Source organism: Danio rerio, chromosome 16 (genome assembly GCF_049306965.1).
Source record: "Danio rerio strain Tuebingen ecotype United States chromosome 16, GRCz12tu, whole genome shotgun sequence".
Classification (NCBI taxonomy): domain Eukaryota; kingdom Metazoa; phylum Chordata; class Actinopteri; order Cypriniformes; family Danionidae; genus Danio; species Danio rerio.
The window spans coordinates 57777261-57803268 of record NC_133191.1 but is presented as its reverse complement, the minus strand read 5'-3'; the positions used below and the strand labels follow the sequence as shown (position 1 = coordinate 57803268).

General features: G+C 36.3%; 1 protein-coding gene across 2 annotated transcripts; it reads right to left on the bottom strand.

The window, feature by feature from the left end:
- Positions 1–3098: 3098 nt before the first annotated feature.
- rbm24b (RNA binding motif protein 24b) lies at positions 3099–24224 on the bottom strand. Of its 2 annotated transcripts, XR_012391500.1 has the most exons (6): positions 23898–24165; positions 18174–18297; positions 16370–16424; positions 14570–14629; positions 14397–14478; positions 3099–4810 (listed from the first exon to the last, which is right to left on the bottom strand). XR_012391500.1 is itself a non-coding variant. In NM_001328141.1 (5 exons), the coding sequence occupies exons 1-5, from the start codon at positions 24063–24065 to the stop codon at positions 4480–4482; spliced, it is 738 nt and encodes a 245-aa protein (NP_001315070.1). In that variant the 5' UTR covers positions 24066–24224; the 3' UTR covers positions 4365–4479. The 2 variants fall into 2 exon arrangements, 1 of the variants encoding a protein (NP_001315070.1); NM_001328141.1 differs by lacking the exon at positions 14397–14478 and having other exon boundaries at positions 4365–4810; positions 23898–24224.
- Between the last annotated feature and the right edge of the window lie 1784 nt (positions 24225–26008).

Below are 26008 nucleotides of genomic sequence, written 5' to 3'. Positions count from 1 at the left end.
AGCTATAAATATAAAAGTCACCTTTTCAGTAACTCTTCTGACAGATTTGCAAACTGACTATCAGTTACAGTAAGGCACAGAATAAATATTCATAATAAATCCATAATTTCTTGACTCTTTCTGACGTTTTAAGGCACTTTATCAGCATTTATAAAGTAGTTTTACAATCATTAGTCCAACAGTACAGTATCCAGATGCAGTTTCACAGGTCAGAAATGAGATTTATGACAATAACATGTCTAATTTTGTGTTGCAGTGACAAAAAATAACACTAAAAAAATGACAATACAGAAAAAACAGTGATTTATGATCTAAAAAAAAAGCTGATCGTTTAACTTTTGTTGAATATTTTGCTGTTTAATCATCTTAATTATGTATTTTTATTATTAACTATGAAATACTATTATTAAATTTAATGCTATTTAAGTAGAAAACATTATTGAATTAATTTTTATTGCATGACTAAATGCAGTAGATTTCAATGTCTTAATACAGCATAAATAATCAGCATTGTCATGTGGAAATCAAAACAAATAACACTAGAAAGGTTTTTCCAGATATTTGCAGAATGATGCATCAAGTTTGATGAGTTTAGCTTTCACTTCAGTAAGAAATATTAAATACTATAATTACCATGATTAATTCAAGATAATATAACTGCTTATTATATCATTTATGTATTATGAATGCTTGTGTTAAATGTAAATACAAACAATGCATGTTGCAATGAAGAAAACGACACTATAAAGGTTATTTTTTGCCACATATTTTGTAAATGATGCATCATGTTTGATGAGCTTGGTACAAAACTAATTATTTTATTGACTTTTATGCATTAATTTAACTCCTTATGTGAATATGATTCAGATTTTCACCCTTTCACAGCAGAATAAAGAGTATAATTTTATGTTGCCATAAAAAAACGACACTACAAATGTTTTTCCTGGTATTTTCTACATGATGCATCATGTTCAATGAGCTTTAGCTTTCATTTCTGTAATGAACTTTAAATACTATTATTATCATAATTAATTCAAGATATTAAAAATGCTTATTACACTATTTATGTATTGTGCATGCTAATGGTAATGCATTAATTAATGTAAATACAAATGATGCATGTTGCAATGACAAAACAAAACTATTAAGGATTTCCCCCCATAGTTTGTAAAGGATGCAACATGTTTGGTGAGTCTGATACTAATTAATCAATATATTTTCATGTATCCTGCTGTTTGTTGTTTTAACCTTATATGCAAATATGATTCCGATTTTCATCCTTTCACAGCAAAATAAAAAGTATAATTTAATGTTGCAATGAAAAACATGACACTATAAAGGGTTCTTCTGATATTTTCCAAATGATGCATCATGTTCGCTGAGCTTTAGCTTCCATTTCTGTAATACATTTTAAATACTATTAATATTAATAATGCTACATACATAGAAAACATATTATTATTTCATTTATTTTTGATGCATGCTACTGTTAATGGATTATTTTGCCATTTATGTTTTTACAGCATGAATAATCAAAATTTAAAAGTCAAATTTGAAGTTGCAATGAAAAAAATAACACTATAAAGGTCTTTCCAGGTGTTTTCTAAACGATGCATTACACTTGATTTTCCTTCTGCATTACATATTAAATATTGTTGTTATTATTGTTGCTTTATTTAATATAAATACAAATGATGCATGTTGCAGTGACAAAACAACATATGATGTTCCTCAATATTTGGTAAAAGATGTTTGGTGACCTTTTCACAGCAAAATAAAAAGTATAAATTTATATTGTAATGAAAAAAACAACACTATAAAAATATTGTCATGATATTTTCTAAAAGATGCATTATGTTTAATGAGCTTTAGCTTTTGCTTCTGCAATGCATTTTAAATACTATTATTATTAGGTCTTTCCCGATATTGTCTAAATCATGCATCATGTTTGATTTTTCTCCTGCAATACATATTAAATATTGCTGTAACAGTTAATGCTAATTATAACCCTATTATTATTTCATTTATTTTATTGCCATTTAACTTTTAAAGCATAAATAATCAAAACTTCAAAATCTACTTTTATGTTGCAATGAAAACCTATAACACTATAAAGGTCATCCTGTTATTTTCTAAATGATGCATCATGCTTAAATTCCCTTCTGCAGTAAATATCAAATAATATTATTATTATTATTAATCGTAATTCCATTGAAAACTTATTATGTCATTTATATTTTTATGTTGCTGTTAATGCATTATTTAGCATTTTACCTTTTCAAAGCATAAATAATCAAAATAAAAATCTAATTTTATGTTGCAATGAAAAAAAAAACAAACACTATAAAGGTTTTTCCCAATATTTTTAAATGACTTATTAATGACACATTAACAAATCATATTATTATTATTGCTTATTTAAAAACATATTAATATTTCATTTATTTTATTGCCATTTACCTGTACAAAGCATAAATAATTAACATTTAAAAGTCTAATTTCATTTTGCAATGAACAAAAGTAACACTATAAAGGTCTTTCCTGATATTTTCTAAATGGTGCATCATGTTTAATTTTCCTTCTGCAATACATATTAAATATTGCTGTTATTGTTAATGCTAAGTACATTGTAAACATATTATTATTTCATTATTTTATTGCCGTTTACCTTTACAAAGCATAAATAATCAACATTCATAAAAATCTAAATGATGTATGCTGTTTAATTTCCTTTCTGCAATACATATCAAATACTCTCATTACTATTATTATTATTATCATTATTATTATTAATGCTAATTGCATCGAAAATGTACCATTTAATTTGTATGTATTATTTGGCTAAATTCTAAATTTGTTGCAATGATAAAACAACACTATTAAGGTCATTTGGCAAGGTCTTTTCTAAATGATGTATCCTGTTTAATTTATTTCTGCAATGCATATCAAATACTATGATTATTATGATCATTATTATTTTTGAAACTAATTGCATCGAAAATGTATCATGTCACTAATTTTTTCATGCATGTATTATTTTGCCAAATTCTAAATTTGTTGCGATGACAAAAACAACACTATAAAGGTCTTTCCCGATATTTTCCAAATGATGCATCAAGTTTGATTTCCTTTCTGCAATACACATCGAATACTTTCATTATTATGAATGCTAATAACATAGAAAACATATCATTACTTCATTTATTTTTATGCATCCTACTGTGAATTTATTGTTTTGCCATTTATCTGTTCACAGCATAAATAATCAACATCTAATTTTATGTGCCAATGAAAATAAATAACACTATAAAATCCTTTCCTGATTTATTATCCATGCGCACTGCTGTTAATGCATTATTGTGCCTCTAAATCCAAACATGATACAGATTTCCACCTGTTCACAACATAAATTATCAAAGTTCTACGTTGTTATGACAGAAACGACACTATAAAAGATATTTACTAATATTTTCCAAATAATGCCACATGTCTGATTTTATTTGTTCGCTTCATATTAAATAATATGATCATTATTAATGTTAATAACATAGAAAACCTTATTATAACTTCATTTATTGTTATACATCATGCTGTGAATTCATTTTGCCATTAACCTTTTCACAGCATAAATTATCAACACTAAAATCAAATCTAATTTTACGTTGCAATGGAAAAATATCACACTGTAAAGGTCTTTCCTGATGTTTTCTAAATGATGTATGCTGATTAATTTCCTTTCTGCAATACATATCATATTTTTATTATCATTATTATTACTTTTAATGCTAATTGCATCGAAAATGTATAATTACATTTTTTTATGCATGTATTATTTTGCCAAAATCTAAATTTGTTGCGATGACAAAAACAACACTATAAAGGTCTTTCCCGATATTTTCCAAATGATGCATCAAGTTTGATTTCCTTTCTGCAATACACATCGAATACTATCATTATTATTAATGCTAATAACATAGAAAACCTTATTATAACGTCATTTATTGTTATACATCATGCTGTAAATTTATTTTGCCATTAACCTTTTCACAGCATAAATTATCAACACTAAAAACAAATCTAATTTTACGTGTCAATGAAAATAAATAACACTTTAAAGGTCTTTCCTGATGATTTCTACACGATGCATCCTGTTTGATAAGCTTTAGCTTTTGTTTCTGTAATAAATATTGAATACTTTTACTATGATCAATGCAAATTATGTAAAGCATTATCATTATTATTCTTGCGCACTGCTGTTATTGCAGTATTTCATCTCTAAATCCAAACATGACCCAGATTTTGAGCATTTCACAGCATGAATACTCTAAATAAGTCAAATTTGATGTTGCAATGACAGAATCAACACTCTAAAAGGTTTTCCCCGTAATATTCTCCACATCGATGCATTATGCTTGAGTTCCCTTCTGCAATAAATATTAAATACTACACATAAAAGATGAAGATGAGTCTCTGCGTCTCTCACTGCATGCGCTCTGTCTGCGTCTGGTATTGGCCGAATGTGGCGGCGGTGGCTGCGGGCGCTGGAGATGCAAGTGGCTGCTGCATGTAGCCGTAGCCGGTGCCGGCGGTGGTGACGTAGCCTGCGGTGGCGGCGGGCGAAGCGGCGTACGGATACTGCTCATACGCTGCGGCTGCTGCTGCGGCAGTGGTGTACTGCGCATACGCCGCGCTGCTGTAGTCCAGATACGGAGTCGCAGCGGCTGCGGGAGAGCTGGAGGACGCCTGAACGTGAGGAATCACCACACTGGGCTGAACAAACGCCTGCGGGTACACATAATGAGCAGGGATCCTGAGAGACACAGAGAGCAGACGTTAAACACACACACACACACACACACTGCGGGAGATCAGCAGGTTATGCAGATCCACACTGAACCACATGCTGGAAACACAGCGCTGATGATGCAGCGTTACAGGCGCCATCGAATATAAAAAGACAAAGAGAACGTTTAGATCCATACAGTAGTGTTCTTTTAGGACTTTTAGGGGTGGGTCTATTAGTCCTTTAGGTCAGGACTCTCAGTCCTTTAGGAAGGAGCTATCAGTCCTTTAGGGAGGAGCTATCAGTCCTTTAGGGAGGAGCTATCAGTCCTTTAGGGAGGAGCTATCAGTCCTTTAGGGAGGAGCTATCAGCCCTTTAGGGAAGAGCTATCAGTCCTTTAGGGAGGCGCTATCAGTCCTTTAGGGAGGAGCTATCAGTCCTTTAGGGAGGAGCTATCAGTCCTTTAGGGAAGAGCTATCAGTCCTTTAGGGAGGAGCTATCAGTCCTTTAGGGAAGAGCTATCAGTCCTTTAGGGAGGAGCTATCAGTCCTTTAGGGAGGAGCTATCAGCCCTTTAGGGAAGAGCTATCAGTCCTTTAGGGAGGAGCTATCAGTCTTTTAGGTCAGGACTCTCAGCCCTTTAGGGAGGAGCTATCAGCCCTTTAGGGAGGAGCTATCAGTCCTTTAGGGAGGAGCTATCAGTCCTTTAGGGAGGAGCTATCAGCCCTTTAGGGAGGAGCTATCAGTCTTTTAGGTCAGGACTCTCAGCCCTTTAGGGAGGAGCTATCAGCCCTTTAGGGAGGAGCTATCAGTCCTTTAGGGAGGAGCTATCAGTCCTTTAGGGAAGAGCTATCAGTCCTTTAGGGAGGAGCTATCAGTCTTTTAGGTCAGGACTCTCAGCCCTTTAGGGAGGAGCTATCAGCCCTTTAGGGAGGAGCTATCAGTCCTTTAGGGAGGAGCTATCAGTCCTTTAGGGAGGAGCTATCAGCCCTTTAGGGAAGAGCTATCAGTCCTTTAGGGAAGAGCTATCAGTCCTTTAGGGAGGAGCTATCAGTCTTTTAGGTCAGGACTCTCAGCCCTTTAGGGAGGAGCTATCAGCCCTTTAGGGAGGAGCTATCAGTCCTTTAGGGAGGAGCTATCAGTCCTTTAGGGAGGAGCTATCAGCCCTTTAGGGAAGAGCTATCAGTCCTTTAGGGAGGAGCTATCAGTCCTTTAGGGAGGAGCTATCAGTCCTTTAGGGAGGAGCTATCAGTCCTTTAGGGCAGGACTCTCAGTCCTTTAGGAAGGAGCTATCAGCCCTTTAGGGAGGAGCTATCAGCCCTTTAGGGAGGAGCTATCAGCCCTTTAGGGAGGAGCTATCAGTCTTTTAGGGAGGAGCTATCAGTCTTTTAGGGCAGGGTTATCAGTCCTTTAGGGTGGAGCTATTAGTTATTAAGGGCGGAGCAACTAGTCTTTTAGGGGTGGGACTATCAGTCCTTTAGAGAGGAGCTATTAGTTCTTTAGGGAGGAGCTATCAGTCCTTTAGGGTGGGGCTGTCAGTCATTGTATAGGGTGGGGCTGTCAGTCATTGTTAAGGGTGGGGATATCAGTCTCTTGGCATGTCTTTCAGTCTTTTAGGGTGGAGCTATCAGGTTTTTGGGGTGGGGCTATTAGTCATTTAGGGCGGAGCTACCAGTCTTTTAGGGCGGAACAATCAGCCCTTTAGGGAGGAGCTATCAGTCTTTTAGGGCAGAGCTATCAGCCCTTTAGGGTGGAGTTATCAGTCTTTTAGGGTGGAGCTATTAGTCCTTTATGGTGGAGCAATCAGTATTTTAGGGCGGAGCTATTAGTTCTTTCGGGCGGAGCTATCAGTGCTTTAGGGTGGAGCTATTAGTCCTTTAGGGTGGAGCAATCAGTGCTTTAGGGTGGAGCTATTAGTCCTTTAGGGTGGAGCAATCAGTGCTTGAGGGTGGAGTTATTAGTCTTTTAGGGTGGAGCAATCAGTCCTTTAGGGCAGAGCTATGAGTCCTTTAGGGTGGAGCTATCAGTCCTTTAGGGTGGAGCTATCAGTGTTTTAGGGTGGGACTATCTGTCCTTTGGGGTGGGTCTATCAGTCCTTTAGAGCGGGATGTCAGGGCGTATCTCGTTTCTGCTCTGCCTTTATCCATTCGTCATTCTTCACCCAAAACACACATCTTCTAACAATCCATATGGTTCTTAAATACAAAATCATGCCCTGCCATACTTTTTTTCTCATGTTTATGTTGATGTACATCATGATAGAGTAAAAAGGACAATCTTAACTTCTGTCTCATGGCAACTTTAACTCACTGATGAGGAGGATTATTGAAAGGGAGCAAAATTGATCTTTTGACATCTAAAAGGTCACAATACTGTAAAACATCCTGCGAGTTTCAGAACTCAACACTCTGTGGTTCCTCTAAAATCTATGAAAGTCCATTTCCAAAGAATTAACGCAAAGAATTGATGCAGCTCATTGTAGGCATAACAATGCAAATCATACAAAAGTCACTCCCTCACTTACTATCTTAGTACTGGCTTAGTCCCTGATTTATGATGGTCCTTCACAGCGTAACGAACCACCAATTACTCTGGCATTCATTTTATGTGGCGGATGTCATTTCAGCCGCAACCCACTGATGGGAAACACTCATACGCTCTCCCACACATACTCATGCATTTACTTTAGTCATTTAGACGATTCACTCTGTTTGTTTTTTTTGTTCGTCTCCCTCTATTTACATTTCTTTATTTACAAAAGAAAGAAAGAGAAACTTTATTCATCTGTCAATCATTTAACACCATTATACTGACAACTCTTGCTCTAAAGGCAAAAATTTCCAACGTGAAATCGGACACAATCATCACTCAATATGTTTTTAATCCCAAGAAAGTTTGTGATCCACAAGCAGCACCAACTGCAGGAAAATTCCCCCTTTGAGACTCTGAGATCGGTGTTGCCGGGCAGATTTAATGGGAGTTTTGAACAAACGTGCACAAACAACAGGTGCTGGAGTTAAAAGTGTCCCCAGTCCTCGCTGTCAGTCTGCGGGAGTGACAGAACAGCCTGCACTACGGCTATTTCTGCCCTCGTAAAAGCAGAAACACACATGCACAACACTTTAACCCACTTCTGAAGTCACACACACGCACACACACACACACACACACACACACATCTGATCTGAATGTTCACTGCAAAGCACACACTCAATGGAGTTGAGTTGAGTTGATTTCAACTATTCAATACATTTATAAGCACATTGCATCTTTTGATCTCACAATTATGTCTTTTTTCTCATGAGTTCATGTCTTACAATTCAGACACTTTTCTCAGAATTGTGACCTCACAGCAAGAAGGTCGCTGGTTCGAGGGCCGGCTGGGTCAGTTGGCGTTTAATTAAGGTTTAACTTTAGGGTTTAATTTTACGATTGTGTGGCCAGAATGATACTTAATCCACATCATCATCCTGCAGGCTACATTTTGCTCATCGGGCTGCGAGACAATAAATAAGAAGAGCTGAGCTGCTGCAAAATAATGGATAAAAAGAGTGAGGCTAAGGTCAAATAAATAAATCAATGTAAAAAAAGTGCGACTGCGACTTTCTTCGTACGCCATGCTGGAGAGGAACAGTCTGCGCAAATGGAGCACAGAGTGGGTGTCATCGACTACAGTTCTCATCTGATTGGCTGAAAGGTACGAGTTACCCTGACTCTGCCAGGAGAGTCTCAAAAATACACACACACACACGTATCCAGGGGGAGTCATACGTGAAAGAGGATTTGCACATTCTCATTCAGGATGAACTCGCAAGTTTTAAACATTCAAAACTCTTTGTACACTCTTATACATTTGCAAATGGTGTTTTGCATTTGTGAAACGCATTTCATGAAAATGTATTTTTATTTTGTGCACGTGAATTTTTTGTGTGAATATAAATAAATATTTTACGCACGTGAATTTGATTTTATGCATGTGAATTTGGCTACGCATGTGTACATCGTATCTTTTGCATGAATTACTTTTGAGTCTTTTCTGACTCCATATTATTGAGGTCCATTTTCGCTGTGTTTATTAGACATTTTACAAAATCACAATCAAGAACGGGCCGAGGATAATGAGCATAATGTAAGTTAACGTTACATCAGCGAGCGCAGAATTTCTCGATGTTGAGCGATGTTCAACTATACTGTGACATCTGTTGTGATTAGATGATGAGATTAATATCGTGAATCGGATTGCATCATGAGTCAGGTTAATCGTTACATCCCTACCTGCAATTCTGACATTTTTCCTCAAATTCTTTGTCTTGGAATTCACATTTCTGTTCTTAATCTGAATTTAGATTTTGCAAAAAAACTTGCCAATTAAAAAAAACATTTTTTTAAAAGTTCTGTGGTCTAAATAACTTTCCATAACTACTATAACTGATTTTCATAACGTATTTTAGAGATCCTACCAAGCCCTACTTCAGTGCAGAAATACAGCCCAGATGAGAATTAACACTGCATATATAAATATGAACTTGGGCTAAAAGGCAGTCTAACCCTGAGCTTGTCATTGTTAAAAATACCCCAGAGTTACTAAGCTGCGACGGCAACATATTTTCCTTCATCATGTCCTGAACATTTGGGGCTTGCCAGAGTTCAGGGCTAATTTAAGGAACTTTGCAAATCCCAGAAACAGTGGGCTGATCTCCGGTGTCTCTGAACACCTGTCGTCTCCTGAAGGCTCTGAATGCCGCTGTGTTTCAGCACTGCAGCTGTTCTATTAGTTCAGTCCACTGAGGGATTAGTAGGAGTTCACTGAATCTTCCTAGAAGGACAGAAGTAACCGTCTATCAGATCAGTCAATAGAAAGATGTAGATAAATACTGCTGATCAGAGCATGATCAAACACTTTCAACTATCACATGTTGATATGTATTACATGTATATACAGTCAAAATTATTCACCCTGCTGTGACATTTTTTTCTATTTCAGGTATTCCCCAAATGATGTTGAACAGATTCAGGAATTGTTCACAGTATTTCCTATAATATTTTTTTCTTATTTGGTTTATTTCAGCTAGAATAAAAGCAGTTCCTAGTTGTTCTCAAACTCATTTTAAGGTCAAAATTATTCGCCCCTTTAAGCAATATTAGTTTTGGATTTCCAGAACAAACCACTGTTATACAATGACTTGCCTAATTACCCTAACTTTACCCTAATTACCCTAGTGAAGCCTTTAAGTGTCACTTAAAGCTGTATAGAAGTGTCTTGGAGAATATCTAGTTTAATATTATTTACTGTCATCATGGCAAAGAGAAAATAAATCAGTCATTAGAAAGGAGTTATTAAAACTATTATGTGCAGAAATGTGTTGAAAAAAAATCTCTGTTAAAAAGAAATTAGGGAAGAAAATATACAGGGGGGCTAATATTCTGATTTCAACTGTATGTATTATGTATTATTATACGTATACTGACATGTATTATGTGTATAACTATAGCAATGCATAATGCAATGCTGAATACAATAATGCTTCAATGCATTTGTGCAATGCGTAGTGTAGTGCGAAATGAAATAATTCAGTGCATAATACTATATGTAACAGAGTGTAATGTGTGATGATATGTAATGCAATGCTTTAATGCATAATGATATGCAATGCATGTTTGAATATGATGCAATGCACAGCACAATTTGTAATGGGTCACATAGTAGAATGCTTGTATGCAGTGTGTATAGTGCAGTTATTAGCAGCATAATGCAACGCACTGACAAATGAATTTAATTGTAATGCTCCGTTTTTCCCAATATTTGTGTTTGAGATGTATTATTATGCTTGTTAGCGAATCAATCCATATTTTTCAGCCCACTGAGGTATTAGTAGGAGTTCGCTGAATCTTCCTAGAAAAAGATAAAATACAGTTTTATCACAGTCAAGAATATTGTTTACATCAGCGCATGATCGAAATCTTTCTGCTGTCACACGTTGATGTGTATTATATGCATTATATAATATTATATGCATTCTGAAATGTATTACCAACCCAATGCATAATGAAATGGTGAATAAAATGAGCTTCAATGCATTGGTGCAATGCGAAATAAAGTAATATTTATAGTGCCAAATAAAATAATCCAGGGCATAATGCTTTATGCTTTAGAGCGTGATGCAATGTTTGTTTGAATTCCCAATGCAATGCATTATCCAACTGTTGAATTTGCATTGCCATATGCAATGCATTGCTTTATTGTGTAATGATTGTATGATGAAATTGTTTAATTCATAAAGATATACAATGCTTTATTGTGTAATGACAATGTAGTGCAATGTTTGTTTGCAATGCATGACGCAACTGCTGAATTTACATCGCCATATATAACATGTAATGGTATGTAAAGCAGCGCTTTAGTTAGTAATGACATGAAAGGCAATGCGTCAATGTGTAAAGATATACAATGCATTGCTTAAATGCATAAATATATGCAATCCAATACTACCGTACATGTATGTGTAAGGTAATTGTGCCATGTATGACGCAACTGTAATGCAAAGCTTGTATGAAATGTGTAGGCCAATTACTGACAGCATAACTGCAATGCATAGTGCAATTCAATAATAACAGAATGATTAATTTGCCCAATATTTGTGTTTGAGGTGTATTATTATGCTTGTTAGCGGATCAATAAGCATTTTACACTCTATTAAAAGTCCCTTCTAAGACTTAAAGAGCACCTTTAGTGAAAAATCTACTTTTCAAGCTGTTTGGACAGACATGTGTAGATATAGTGTACAGACCGTCATATTGGGCTGATATAAACACACCTTTTTTCAATTTAACAACATAAAACGGTGGACCAATTGGAACGGTTTTTAGATCGACTGCAACTTGAGGTAGGAGTGCGATCCCCCCGCCTACCAATATTGATTGACAGGCGTGTGTCACCATATGCTCAGTTTGTTGTTTCACATCTGTCATTTTCAGCATGTGAGTCAAAGCGATATCCCAAGGAACACCTTTGTTTTTAGATGTAAGGCTCATCGGGCTCAACACAAGATCAACATTCACCACATGATTGCTCTAAGCAGAATTGTTGTTTGTAACTGTAATAATGTTCGTCGATGTTGTGGAAAGAAGTAGACAGGGTCGGCTATTTGCATTTTTCGCGGTCACAGAAGCTCCCTGTGATCTTAACTAGGTGCAGCTGGAAAGTGCGAGCGCGCTGCCTCCCGTGAGTGTCGCACCATTGGAAATAATATAACGAACTTGCCTGCAGGTCGCACACCAGAAGCGCCGTTTGGCGATGCACAGCACCATGCATTTTAGAATTCTAAGCATAGGTTTCTATCAGGGTACACACAACGGCGTTTCAAGTCGGCAGCTGTCTGCGGCGCCCAGCCATGATTCGGGACACTGTTCATATTTCTGTTGCGCCACAGAGCGCCATCTGAATAGTTTCATTTTAAAGAACAAGCGAATGTGCGTGTCTGGTGTGCAGTGTCGAGGCTCTGAGCGGCGCATCCAGTGCCTCAATCGAAGTTAAAGGGTCACGAAACACCAAAACACATGTGTTGAGCTGTTGACAGTCGTATATGTGTCCCACACAGCTAAAAACACTATTAGGACACCTATATTTCACTAAAAAGTGTAAATTGGTTGTTTTTGTGTTATTTCAAGTAAATTCGTACTTCCAGTTTGAAACGAATTTTTGAAGCTGCGTCACGGCCATGATATAATAGCGTGTATTCCAGCGTACAGACTGGACGTCTGTGCCAGAGTGAGTCTTATTACGTCTTACAGTGTGCTGCATTAATGCATGAGTAAAGCTTGGTTTAAACCAATCAGCGCGCTCTATTGTGCAACTTCATTAATATTCATTACTGTCACAGTGTTTAGACGACAGAGACGCCACGTTGTGTTGGCAAAACAAGCGTGAAGTGTTGCTTTTATAGTTTGCTGCAGTTCAGTTTTGTTTTCATTTTCTCTCTGTGAGAGCTCAGCTGGAGTCACGTGTGGATTAACAGTGTACGCGACGCTCGACAACAATAACTTACGTGTCTAAGGAGGATTATTGTTTACCTGAGAGCTGTTCTCATCTGCAAACGCTGAGATCTGGATTCGCTTGTAGTCTCCTCTTAATAAAGACGTGGCTCTAGTTGCTGGTGATTGTCCTGTCTCTACAGATTTGGTAAGTGAGCGACCAGTGCCCTGGTTGTTTATTCAGTTTGTTCGTATCGAACTAAGTTAACTATTGCACTGAGTGTAAACATGTTAGCACCACAACCAAACTTTAACCTCGTGTAGGATTTTCACTGCATTTTGTGACCAGAATAACACACGCGGCTTTCTGACGCTACCTGCCGTGTGCATCTAAGTTTCCGGGAAATGCAGAGTTTTTTTTTCTCTCATTCGCCGTGCGGTATCAAACATTGCATGAAAAATACACGCTTAGAGCAGCTCCTCGAATCAAATATCTCGTTTGTCGCGAGGGGCATGAATGAATTCCCTGAATGAAAGAGCCAAACTGCAGTTAAAGTCCAACATTTAATAATTTGGCAAATAATTCGACTACAGATGTCCATGTAGGTTAAACACCATCACTTTATCCTGTGTTTATTTTGACTCTGAAACTCGCGCGTGCCCAAATAGACACTCCCACACCATCCCACTTTAGTTCCTCCGACACTCCCCCCTAAACAGAGCTGGACACGCCCACTTTTCTGACTTTTTCCAAAGTAGAGGTGTGAAAACACCCTGCTGAAACGAGGGGGTTACATGGCCCTTTAATTCAGTGTGTGTGGTTATTAGTCTCTGTGTACAAGCTCGGCACTTTAAACTAGCACACAGTTGGCTGTAAAACTATACAGACACAAATGATTGTGTACTCTCTGCTTGGTCTGTGTCCGGGTCGTGCATGTACAGCTGAATGCTGATCCTCTCTGTCTGCCTGTCTGTTGCCAAACACAGAGCGGGGGAGCTCTTGGCTCCACCCCCTTGTTATGTTGGGCGGGAATTTGAAACTAATTTTATTTAATTTCAACACACCCCTAAAACAGCGAGCTGTGTACCCTCCCCCCCTCAAAATAAATAAATAAATAAATAAAATAACACTGTTTAACACATTATAATAAACAAATCTGTGTGTTGAACTGAACCTAAACTGGCACACTCAGAAGAACCATAATATCAATATTAAATCTTAAAAAAGGGGTAAACTAGGTGTCTTTTAACATACAGAATTGTCGCCGAAATACCTGCAAATTTTACAACAATGAGAAAAATACAAAGGATTCATTAGTAAAAACCAAAGAACACATGAGATCCACTGCAACATGCAAGCTGTGAGTTGTTTGGTTGGCGCCCTTCAACACCAAAAACACTGAAACCCCTGTTCAAAAGACTAACAAAACAGTACAAATCAAGCTGTGCACAATCATCAAATGGAGAACGAGACGTTTCCAGCACCCACCAACCCCACGTCCTACCATACACCCACTCCTATTCAAATAAAAAGCACACGGTTTAGCTAGGAAAAGCACTTCAGACAGGTCCAAACGCACACAAGAGCTACTCTCCAACCAAAAAAACAAAACAAAACACCAACGTCCATGCAAACTAATCACCGTGTCTTTGAGAGAGTACGTGTCTGAGTCTACTTTTGATTTCTGACTGGTTGACCTCTCTTAGGTAATGTTAACCCAAAGCCTGTCAGATCAGAGAGAGACACGTTACATTGACAGGAATACACAGATGAAGAGTGTACAGGAAAGAAACACACACACACGCAAACACACACCTCATGACCTGGCGGAAAGGAGGAGGATACAGTAATGGAGAATGATCATCCTCGCTGTCTCTGCAACAAGAAGAACAATATGAGACAGAAATACACACTAATGACAATGGGATATTTTGTAACAAAGGTGATATATGATATGATAATTCCTTTCTACTTGACTATATAACATGCATGCAGCTTTTTTTATTAAGTTATTTTATGGCAGGGCTAATAAATTAGTGGCCCGTGGGCCAAACTCAGTCCCGGAGCAATTTGTTCCGGTGTTACGGTTTAACTGGTGACCGTGTTAACTAGTGTCCCTTTCCAGATGTAAGCTATTCACGTTTGCAGATTGGCAGATTCGTCACTTTTTAACAGCAACAAAACATGTCCATACCAAATAAAGATTCTTATTACTTGGTGTCAGTGTCATTGTGTGCATTATTGATTTTAATATCTGTGTAGCAGAACAGTACATAACCAAAATAAATCTAAAAAATAATTAGAATTTACGCCTTCAACAGGATTTGAACCCGTGTAGTGAAAAGGCTCAGCTCACGCATCAATCAACTTATCTAACTGAGCTACTCAGAATTACACAGTCAATCAAAACATGCTTTGCTGTGGTTGTGGACCCGTGTTGACATGTTTCCATCGATGTTAACATGTTTACATGTTGTTTAGTTACCTGTACTCGCGTTAACGTGTTTCTACAAACTCTCCCGCTGATAGAATAGCTCTCAATGACTAAACGATGCTTCATCAGTTGCGCAAACCATGTTTTTTCTTAGTTGTAGACTCATGTGTACCTGTGTCTTAGGAGTCGTGTTAACTCGTGACCCATGCTCACATATGTAACGTAAATAAAGATTTTACCAAAAAAATGAATACAATGATGATATTATTATGCAACGGATTATGTCTAATATATCTAATATATATAACATTAACTAAATTTATTTTCTTTTTGGTTTAGTCCCTTTATTAATCCGGGGTGGCCACAGCGGAATGAACCGCCAACTTATCCAGCATGTTTTTACGCAGAGGATGCCCTCCCAGCCGCAACCCATCTCTGGGAAAACATTAACTTATGGAGCATTATTTTAAAGTGTTACCATAAATGTTACTTCATATAAATTGTTAATAAATTATTACTAATAATAATAAATTAATAATAAATCTTAATTAAATACTTTTTTATAAACAAAAAACTGTCTGTAAAAATAAATCAATCAAAATAAAATACTTTTGACAGTACGTTTCTCTACATATAAAAATACAAATCCCAATGGTTCATGAGATCTAAAAAGTTATTTAATTTTACAATATTGTTGTCTGTGTATATTATGTGCAAATGTATGCAACAAATTTTGCAAATATTACTGCAATTTTTGAGAAAAACCACCACAGAATCAGTCATTTTAGATGGCAAAAAACTCTAAATGTACAGTATATGATTTTTGCAGTACGTTTAAATGAAACCAAAGAATAAATACTTGCTCACTGATCATGAGATATATTTTACATGTCTTCAAGAGTAATTGTAAAAAAAAACACTGATAAAGTCTTAAAGTATTTGCAAATTTTGCTCCTTTACTAAAAACTATAGATTTAGTTTTTGTTAACATATCAAAACACAGCTTAAAACACATTTAGTCTGACACATGAAAGCATTAAAGACAAAAATAATCACCTTTTCAAAACGAAAATGGTAAAAATTAGATGACAGAAATTTGAAATAATATGTTTTAAATAAGAGAAAGTAAACGAAAATTAAGGAAACTAAACACTAAAGTCATCAGTAGCTGTCAAACTCACCCATAAGGCCGCTGAAGAAACGTAGGGTGTATCTGAGGAACTCCAAAAGAAAATCCTGAAGGAAAAAGACGAGCTCATTTTATATTATATTTCATTTTAATATTATAAAAGAAAATCCCATGCAATGACCATAATTGGCACATTAACTAAGGCCCAATCCCAATTCTATTTTTGTACCCTTACAACCGCGGATGAAGGGGAAGGGCTTCAAAATTGACCCTTAAGAATTGGGCCAGCACTACAGCAGATGCACACCTCATCATATGTCCTCACCATCTCTTGCTTCATATGAGATCAGATGATGGCGACTGCTGGAGTTATTGCAGTTGTGTTATTTTTTGGTATTAATCTTCAGGAAATCACTGAAGGCTTATATTATGTTATCATAATGATCTAATGTGGCAATAAGATCATAACTCCACTGTGTTTTTAACACGGTGGCCATATTCATCTGTATAAACACACGAAAACAGCATTAACATTATAGCAGACACTGTTCAATTCACAGACACTGGACTTTACTGACAGGGTATTCCAGTGTCATCCAGTGTCAGAATGTTGTGGAGCTGCTGTACAGGAGTTATGATTAGGGATTATACATCACAAAATTTAGCATTTTTTTTTTTTTTTGCGTTTTTTAAAAAAACCATGAGGGTAAAATACGAACGCGGTTATGAATATATATAAACATGTGTTTGTTTGTCGTAAAAATTCGTAATGATGACAAACAAATACTAATTTGTGGATCTCCTGACTTCCGGGTTCATCAATACTTCCTTTGTGGCTGGTGTATTCTGGGAAATTTTCTTACCCCTTGGTTTTGAGTGTGATCCTAAAAAATATTCACTAGAAGGGCTATTCACCCCTTCCCCTTAGCCCTTCGCCTTCAGGCTAAAGAGAATTGGGACAGCCTTACCCCTTGGCATGCACGAGCAAAACGAAGGGTAGGGGTAAGGGGAAGGACTAAGGGGTAGAATTGGGATTGGGCCTAAAGCTTGTTGTTGAATTTTGTCATTGCTAAACTTTCAAGAGTGCATGTATTTTTATATATTGCATATCATAAATAATCCTGGTGTTAAACATTTGCATGTACTACTATATTCACCCTGTCAATTCTCAAGGATTTACCATTTAAAAATCCATGTTGGGCGAAGCAGTGGCGCAGTAGGTAGTGCTGTCGCCCCACAGCAAGAAGGTCGATGGGTCGCTGGTTCGAGCCTCGGCTCAGTTGGCATTTCTGTGTGGAGTTTGCATGTTCTCCCTGCGTTCGCGTGGGTTTCCTCCGGGTGCTCATGTTTCCCCCACAGTCCAAAGACATGCGGTACAGGTGAATTGGGTAAGCTAAATTGTCTGTAGTGTGTGTGTAGATTTTTCCCAGGGATGGGTTGCGGCTGGAGGAGCATCCGCTGCGTAAAGACTTGCTGGATAAGTTGGCGGTTCATTCCGCTGTGGTGACCCCGGATTAATAAAGGGATTAAGCCGACAAGAAAATGAATGAATAAATGAAATCCATGTTGAGAATAATGTACTCCTCCAAACATGAATCAGCATTATGACCAATTCAGTTGATCAACTCCTCTATAGCGCATGTGTTGGAACTGTGGGGGAAACCGGAGCACCCGGAGGAAACCCACGCCAACACAGGGAGAACATGCAAACTCCACACAGAAACGCCAACTGGCAAAGCCAGGACTCAAATCAGGGACCTTTTTACTGTGAGGCAACAGTGCCAACCACTGAGCCTCTGTGCCACCCTTACAATAAAAAAACTCTCAAGGATTTGTCTTATTTTGACGTTATTTACCTGGCTGCAGGATCCGTGGTTTTGCCCCCAAATATGCCAGGTTTACGTTGGCTTTTCTGCCATCTATTATAGGATTCGGGTCCTTACAGGCTCTTTCTGCTGCAGACCGATCAGCCATCGTCACCTGAACACCAGAAAAAAACATAAAGATAAAATGATTTAGTCATGCTCTTATATACAGTTAACATCAGAATTATTAGCCCTGCGGTATATTTTTACCCCCAATTTCTGTTTAAAGGAGAGCAGATTTCTTCAACACATTTCTAATCATAATAGTGTTAACTAATTTCTAATAACTGATTTATTTTCTCTCTCTCATGATGACAGTAAATAATATTAGACTAGATATTCTTCAAGACACTAGTGTTCAGCTTAAAGTGACATGTAAAGGCTTAACTAGGGTAATTAGGGTAAAGTTAGGGTAATTAGGCAAGTCATTGTATAACAGTGGTTTGTTCTGGAGACAATCCAAAACTAATATTGCTAATAATATTAGGTAGCTAATAAACTGCTTTTATTCTAGCCAAAATAAAAATTTCTCCAGAAGATATTATTTATAAGCTGTGAAAAGTTGCAAATGATACTTTTCTAAAATTACAGTATAAAGGAGAAAGTCTGAATGTGCAAATATAACATCAGCTTTACCTATTGAGGTACAGTTAGTTTTTTATTCCCACGTTTAGACTTTCTCTTTAACAATTATTTCACAACAATATTCTTTGCAAATTCACGACCGTGAGATTATATAAGGAGCCAATGACTATCAGAGTACAGCATTATTCACAGTCAATTAAATAGTGCTAATGGCATAACATTACTACATTAGCACCTGACTATGTGCTGTGCTTTCTATATTTTATATTTATATGCAGTCTTATTCTGTACACAATGTATGTTCTTAATTGTTTGTTCTTAACTGTTTTGTTTGTTTTATTTATTGTATTGTCTACTTAGTGCAATGATGTAGCACTTTTTTGCCCAAGCAGCTGCCCTCGTGTCAACAAGCTAGGCCCCCCTCTGGCCACCCCCTAAATTTGGACTAGAGCTGCACAATTAATCATTAAAAGGATCGCGATCTCGATTTGACCCCTAGACGATCCTAATCCAGCATTTCTACGATTCTACAATCATATTTTCAAGTTCAGGAGAGAGGAAAAGGCGGCTGTACGAGTCTTTTCATTCTTTCACATACATTGCTCAGTGACATGGACACCTCCAAATGATGTTGAATGAGTCACATACAGTATTTATAAGGTATAATTCACCTTAAAATGTCATTTTTGTATTCATATAATGCTGTTTTCGCGGCCGGAAAATCACACGTGATGTGAGCTGCTGACCGTGAGCTGTTACCACATAGAGGGCGCGCGCCCTACTAAATGATAGACGTGCGCGCGTCTACTTTAGTGAACAGAACCGGCATAGGCTGTGAGTAGCAGGTAATAAAGTTGTAAATAATATTCAGTTTGTGGCACAGAGTGATCATTTGGGAGCCGCGCGTGAAGTATGAACAGCACTTAGCAGTGAAAATGAAACTGAAAGCATGCACATCATTTAAATAATCATATCGCGTTTTAGAGTTATGATTGCGGCAAGCATTTGATATGTTTTTTCTTTCATAGCGAACACACAGTTGTGCATGAAAATAAATGTTTACAGTGTCAGTATAACTACTCTAGCCTGTATAATGTTGATTTTACCCGTCAATTAAATGGTCTAATAATGTTGTCAGTGACAGATTGCAAGCATAGGCCTATATCTGAAACATAATTCAACATCAGAATTATTATAAGTAGAATATTTATAGAAACCAGTAGACCTACACATAATTAGGGGCCGAGCACCAAAACGTAGGGTGCGTAGGTCCTATTGAAATTGCTCAGTTTTTTATTATTATTATTATTATTGTTATTATTATTATTATTAGGGACCGAGTACCGGAATGGTGCGTAGGCCCTATTGGAATTGCTTCGTTTTTTATTATTATTATTTTTATTATTATTGTTAATATTATTATTATTATTAGGGACCGAGTACCGGAATGGTGCGTAGGTCCTATTGAAATTGCTCAGTTTTTTATTATTATTATTATTATTATTACTATTGTTATTATTATTATTATTAGGGACAGAGCACCGGAATGGTGCGTAGGCCCTATTGGAATTGCTCAGTTTTTATTATTATTATTATTATTATTACTATTGTTATTATTATTATTATTAGGGACAGAGCACCGGAATGGTGCGTAGGCCCTATTGGAATTGCTTCGTTTTTTATTATTATTATTTTTATTATTATTGTTAATATTATTATTATTATTAGGGACCGAGTACCGGAATGGTGCGTAGGTCCTATTGAAATTGCTCAGTTTTTTATTATTATTATTATTATTAGTATTACTATTGTTATTATTATTATTATTAGGGACAGAGCACCGGAATGGTGCGTAGGCCCTATTGGAATTGCTCAGTTTTTATTATTATTATTATTATTATTATTATTATTATTACTATTGTTATTATTATTATTATTAGGGACAGAGCACCGGAATGGTGCGTAGGCCCTATTGGAATTGCTCTGTTTCTTATTCTTCTTTTTCTTCTTCTCCCAATGAATCGCGATTTTGAGGGGCTAAACATGCCCGAAAACTCACGAAACTTTGCACACGCCTCAGAAGTCGCAAAAATGTACATTTGTTATGGGTTTCGGAAGTGGGCGTGGCAAAATGACTCGACAGCGCCACCTATGCACATTTGACAGACTGGCCCCCGAGCTACGAATCACGCACGTACATGAAAATTGGCACACACCTCAAACACAACAAAACCTTCAAAAAAGTCTCTTGGAGCAGAATCTCAAACCCAACAGGAAGTCAAATATTTTTGACTTTCTGCAGCGAAAAAGTGGTGTTTTTGCCATTTCCAGGCGTTGTATTTTAACGAACTCCTCCAAGGGATTTTATCCGATCAACACCAAAATTGGCTTTTTTCATCTAAGGCATGGTGGTGTTAAATTGCGAAGATCTAGAGTTTTCGTAGAGGGGCGTGTCCGTGGCTGCCTCGCAAACTTCGACGATTTGCCACGAAACAGGAAGTTATTATAACTCAGCCAAACAATGTCCGATCTGCCTGAAAATTCACATGGTTAATAACATTCCTCTACTGAAGGCATCTACATGCCAATCTTGAGTCACAGTTATAGCGCCACCTGCTGACAGAAGGAAGTTTGGCATAAATCTGTGATTTTCTCAGGTTCTTTATATATATTGGCTTAAATTAATGTTGTTCGCTGTTCTTGGTCATCCTGAGACCACCGTGCGGTGGTGAGCCCGGGTGCGAGGTCCCTTTCATCGCTGCTTGCAGCTTTAATATTCTTATTGTTGTTTTACCATGTGTTTGAGAAAAAACAATAATAATCGCAGAATCATATTAACCTTTATTTTACATCTACAGAATTGTGATAAAATCCTGATCTTTATTTTACGCAAAAAAATAAAAATAAATAAATAAATAATTAAAAAAAGTCTAATTTTAGCCAGAATTCTCTAATTAGCTGCTCTAATTTGGACGCATATTTTTGTGTCACAGCTAAAATGCCACAGAGATACGAGATTAGCCATCAAGTAGCAGACTGTCGAGATATGACTGAGACCTCTCTCGCATGCTCTCGGTGTCTTGCTCTCTTTGCTTTTGCTTGACTTTTTTCAGTGACGGTGCAGCGCACATCAGTTTCCCACATTTGTTAGAAATTAAGCCCCAAATTGACACAGGTAGTAAAAAAATTCAACTTCAGTCATGTTCATGTTGTGAAAAGCTATCAAAACGTCCACTGTTGATAATATTCAACTTTTGTTTCCAATTGCGATTTCAAAACATTTAATATAGGACATCCTCGGCTATGCATAGGCTATTATTAATCTGATTTTGAGTGTACATCATTTTACGTTAGGAAATGCAGTCTTGAATTTACAAACAGCCTGCAAGTACCGGAGAACAGATGTAAAACATTGATTAAATGTAGTTTTCAGTCACGCTCATGTAAGTCATATTCAGCTCATTTAGTTTTGCCTTTATTTATTTTTGCTTTTAGTTGTGACATGAAGCACGAGTCTTCAACACATGATTTATTTACAACACATTCTTAAAACTTAATAGTTTAACTAATTTCTAATAGCTACTTTTGTCTTTCTCATGGTGACAGTGAGTGCATAATATTTTACTAGTTATTTTGCAAGAGAGTTCAGATTAAATGAAGTATTCAGATTAACTAGGTTATGTTAACTAGGAAAGTTGAAATAACTAGTCAAGTTATTGTATAACTGGTTTGTTTTGTAGACAATCAAAAAATTTAAATATTTCTTGAGGCTAATAATCATACAGACCTTAAAATTGTTCTTTAAAAAATGTAAAACTGCTTTTATTCAAGACAAACTATAAGAAATAAGACTTAATATGACTCGAGAAGAATTAGTTTTGTTTCATAGGAAATACTATGAAAATCTCCTCGTTTTGTTATAGATCACTTGGGAAACATTGTATTAAATTAATGGGAGGGCAAAATAAATTGACTACAACTGGATCTGTTAAAGTTTACAGGTGTAAAAATGTGCCTTGATGTACTTGGATGTTAAAAATGTGTTAACCTACTACAATACAAAATCACTTGTCAAGAAATATAAACATAGAAGATTATTTTAAGTGATTTATTTAGCTCGTTTATGAAGACTGCAGAGTGATGCATGAAAAAAATGACTTTGAATAATTGAGTAGTTTGTTATGCATGTTCAAGTGTGCCCCCTAAAATTACAAGTGGCCCCTGTCCGGCCCCACCAGTCACTCAGGTCTAGAACTGATGTGAAACCTAATGTAAGTGTGTGCTGAAGCCAAAGATAAATTCACACTAGTAGACAATAAAGGCAGTAAAGTTAAGTTAAAATACAAAAAGTACCATGTTAGACAATATAGCGAGCATGTCACAAGATGTCACCGAACTAATTTGTGAATATAAAACCAATTTTACCTCAATATGTTTGTTACAACTAACCCAGACTATGGGGTGACATTTCACTACTCCTGTAGAGAGAATACCGATGTCATTTAAGAGCAGCAGACACCAGTATCTCAAAGATAGAGAAAGTTAAAAAAGGTTTATACTACTAACTAACTTATCACCCAGTCTCCAGTAATTTCTTTATTACTATAGGCTATAACGTTAGTTAATTTGTTTACTGCTAATAAGCTAGTAGTGTATTCCCCATAGCAACTATAAATTAATTATAAATGAAAATGGAATATTATTTTGAGTTTAAGTTAATTTAATTAGCTGGTTTATGAAGGGAATAGCATGAAAAAATGTACTTCGAATAATTGTTGAAGTGGTTTGAGATGTTATAGTGTGCCCCCTAAAAGTACAAGTGGCCCCTGCCTGGCCCCCGGTCATTTAATAGCAGCAGACATCAGTAAATAGTTTACACACATTTTAAAACACACTGACTTACAAGATCTGAAAGGTATAGAAAGAAAGATAAAAGGTTAAAAATAACGTATACAGGCTAGTTAATTTGTTTACTGCTAATAGGCTAGTAATGTATTCACCATAGCAACTATAAAATCGCAGCAACTAGTTGATATTCAGGTACTTTACTATGAAATTATTCAAAAACACAATAGTATTTTACAGCAAATACTATAGTATTTTTTTTATTTCAGCTGTTGACAGACTTACAAAGCCGTATCCTCTGGATTTGCCAGTCTGCCTGTCAGTAATAACCACTGCCTCCTCGATTTCTCCAAACACCTCGAAGTATTTCCTGAGGCTGGAGTCTGTGGTGTGATAAGGAAGACCTCCGACGAAGATCTTGGTGTATGTGGTGTCCTTCTGAGAGCTGTGCATCCTCAAAAACTTCAAAAAGACTACTTAAAATAAACTCCTTGCTCCTTGAAGGCGAAAGTGAACGAGCGAGTTGATGTGTCGGGCGACAAAACTCAACAACATGCCATATGGTTTTGGAGACTCGCACGCGGACACAGGCCACGCCTACAGACGATATACACCGCCCACGTTCTGTCTTAACCACGCCCGCAATACGTTTATCCCACCTACGATCCAGCCCACAATCCATATGCCACACCCATGTCATTATAACCACGCCCACAACCTGAATATATATATATATATATATATATATATATATATATATATATATATATATATATATATATATATATATATATATATATATATATATATATATATATATATATATATATCACACTGGCATCAATACATCAATAGAGCATCATTTTTGTGACACTGTACTACAATAATACATATTTTACATTACTGTGATGGTTGGGTTAAGAGTTTGGGGTGGGGTATATGTTAATAAAATACAATTAATGGGTAATTTATAAATAATATGAATAATACTCAGTATAATGACTGTTTTTACAATACTGTGAAGGTGAAAATACAATTGAATAGGTAATTTATTAAATAACAAGAATAATACTCGATATACGGATGTTTTTACAATATTGTGAGGGTTGGTAATTGGGGTGAGGAGACACGTTAATAAAATACATTTTATGGTTAATTTAATAAATAACATGAATAATACTCTGTATAATGACTGTTTTAAACACTGTGAGGCTTGGGAATAGAATTGGGGTGGAAAGACACATTAATAAAATACAATTTAATGGGTAATTTAATCAAAAATAATATGAATAATACTAATGACTGTATTTACATTACTGTGAGGATTGGGTTTTAGGGCTTGGCATAAATAGAATATCCATTTTGTACTTTTTAAAGTACTAATATGTACCCTTGAGGTATTAATATGGACCTTTTAGGTCAGTTTACCCTGGTGCCACCCCAGTGATAACTTATGTACCTACTATTTCTATGTAATGTGTCTTTTTCTAATTGAACTTGACTGTAAAAAATATCCGTAAATTAGCAGTTTTCCATAATTTGTGATTGATGTTTTTCCCCTTATTTATTTATGACCTTGATCTTGCTTCCAACAACTTTTAACCTTGAAAAATTTGTGAAAAAGTGACTTTTATGAACATTTTTATTAGTTTAAGGCAGGGGTCTGAAACTGCCGACCTTCTTCCTCCCTCCGGCCCGCAACACCCTAACCCCTCCACCCCACTCTTTAGTTTGCGATCGTCTCCCAACAACGCTAATTAAGTTTGAGAGCCCTTTTTTTAAGTGATATAACGCCTGGGTTGGTGTTGTTTATTACACTACAGAAACCCTGTAGTAAACTGGCAGAACATTTTCTGTTATTTTAAAGACTTATTTCCTCTAGATGTCATATCTTATAATATTTCAAACAACCAAAACATCAATAAAAGCCACTTTGTTAAACTGTAGAGTTGAATGTTCAACATAAAAAGTGGACAGAGCAGAGATCAACATCCCATAATGCGTTCAGAACCGGAAATAAACACTTGTGAATCACTAAATACAGAAACTGTTCATTAACAGATGTTGTTTTACACGGTTGTTTCTTCACAAAATTATAACATTTTTGAAACACCAAATATTAAAGACACCTAGTAGTCAAAACTTTGTAAATGCAACAATACTCGGGCAAAACATGCATTAGAATGGTCTTTTCCAAACATATTGTGAACTTTAAATTAGACATATAACTTATAAATGCACTTAGCTTACTGTCTCATATCATTAAATAGTAAATGTCTGCATAACTTGGATAATTTTATCAATTTTGAAGACTTATATATTGCTTGTTCCATATTGGGTTCTGCTAAACAGGGCAACAAGAGACTAATAAATCAAATATAATCTCTTTTCATTGT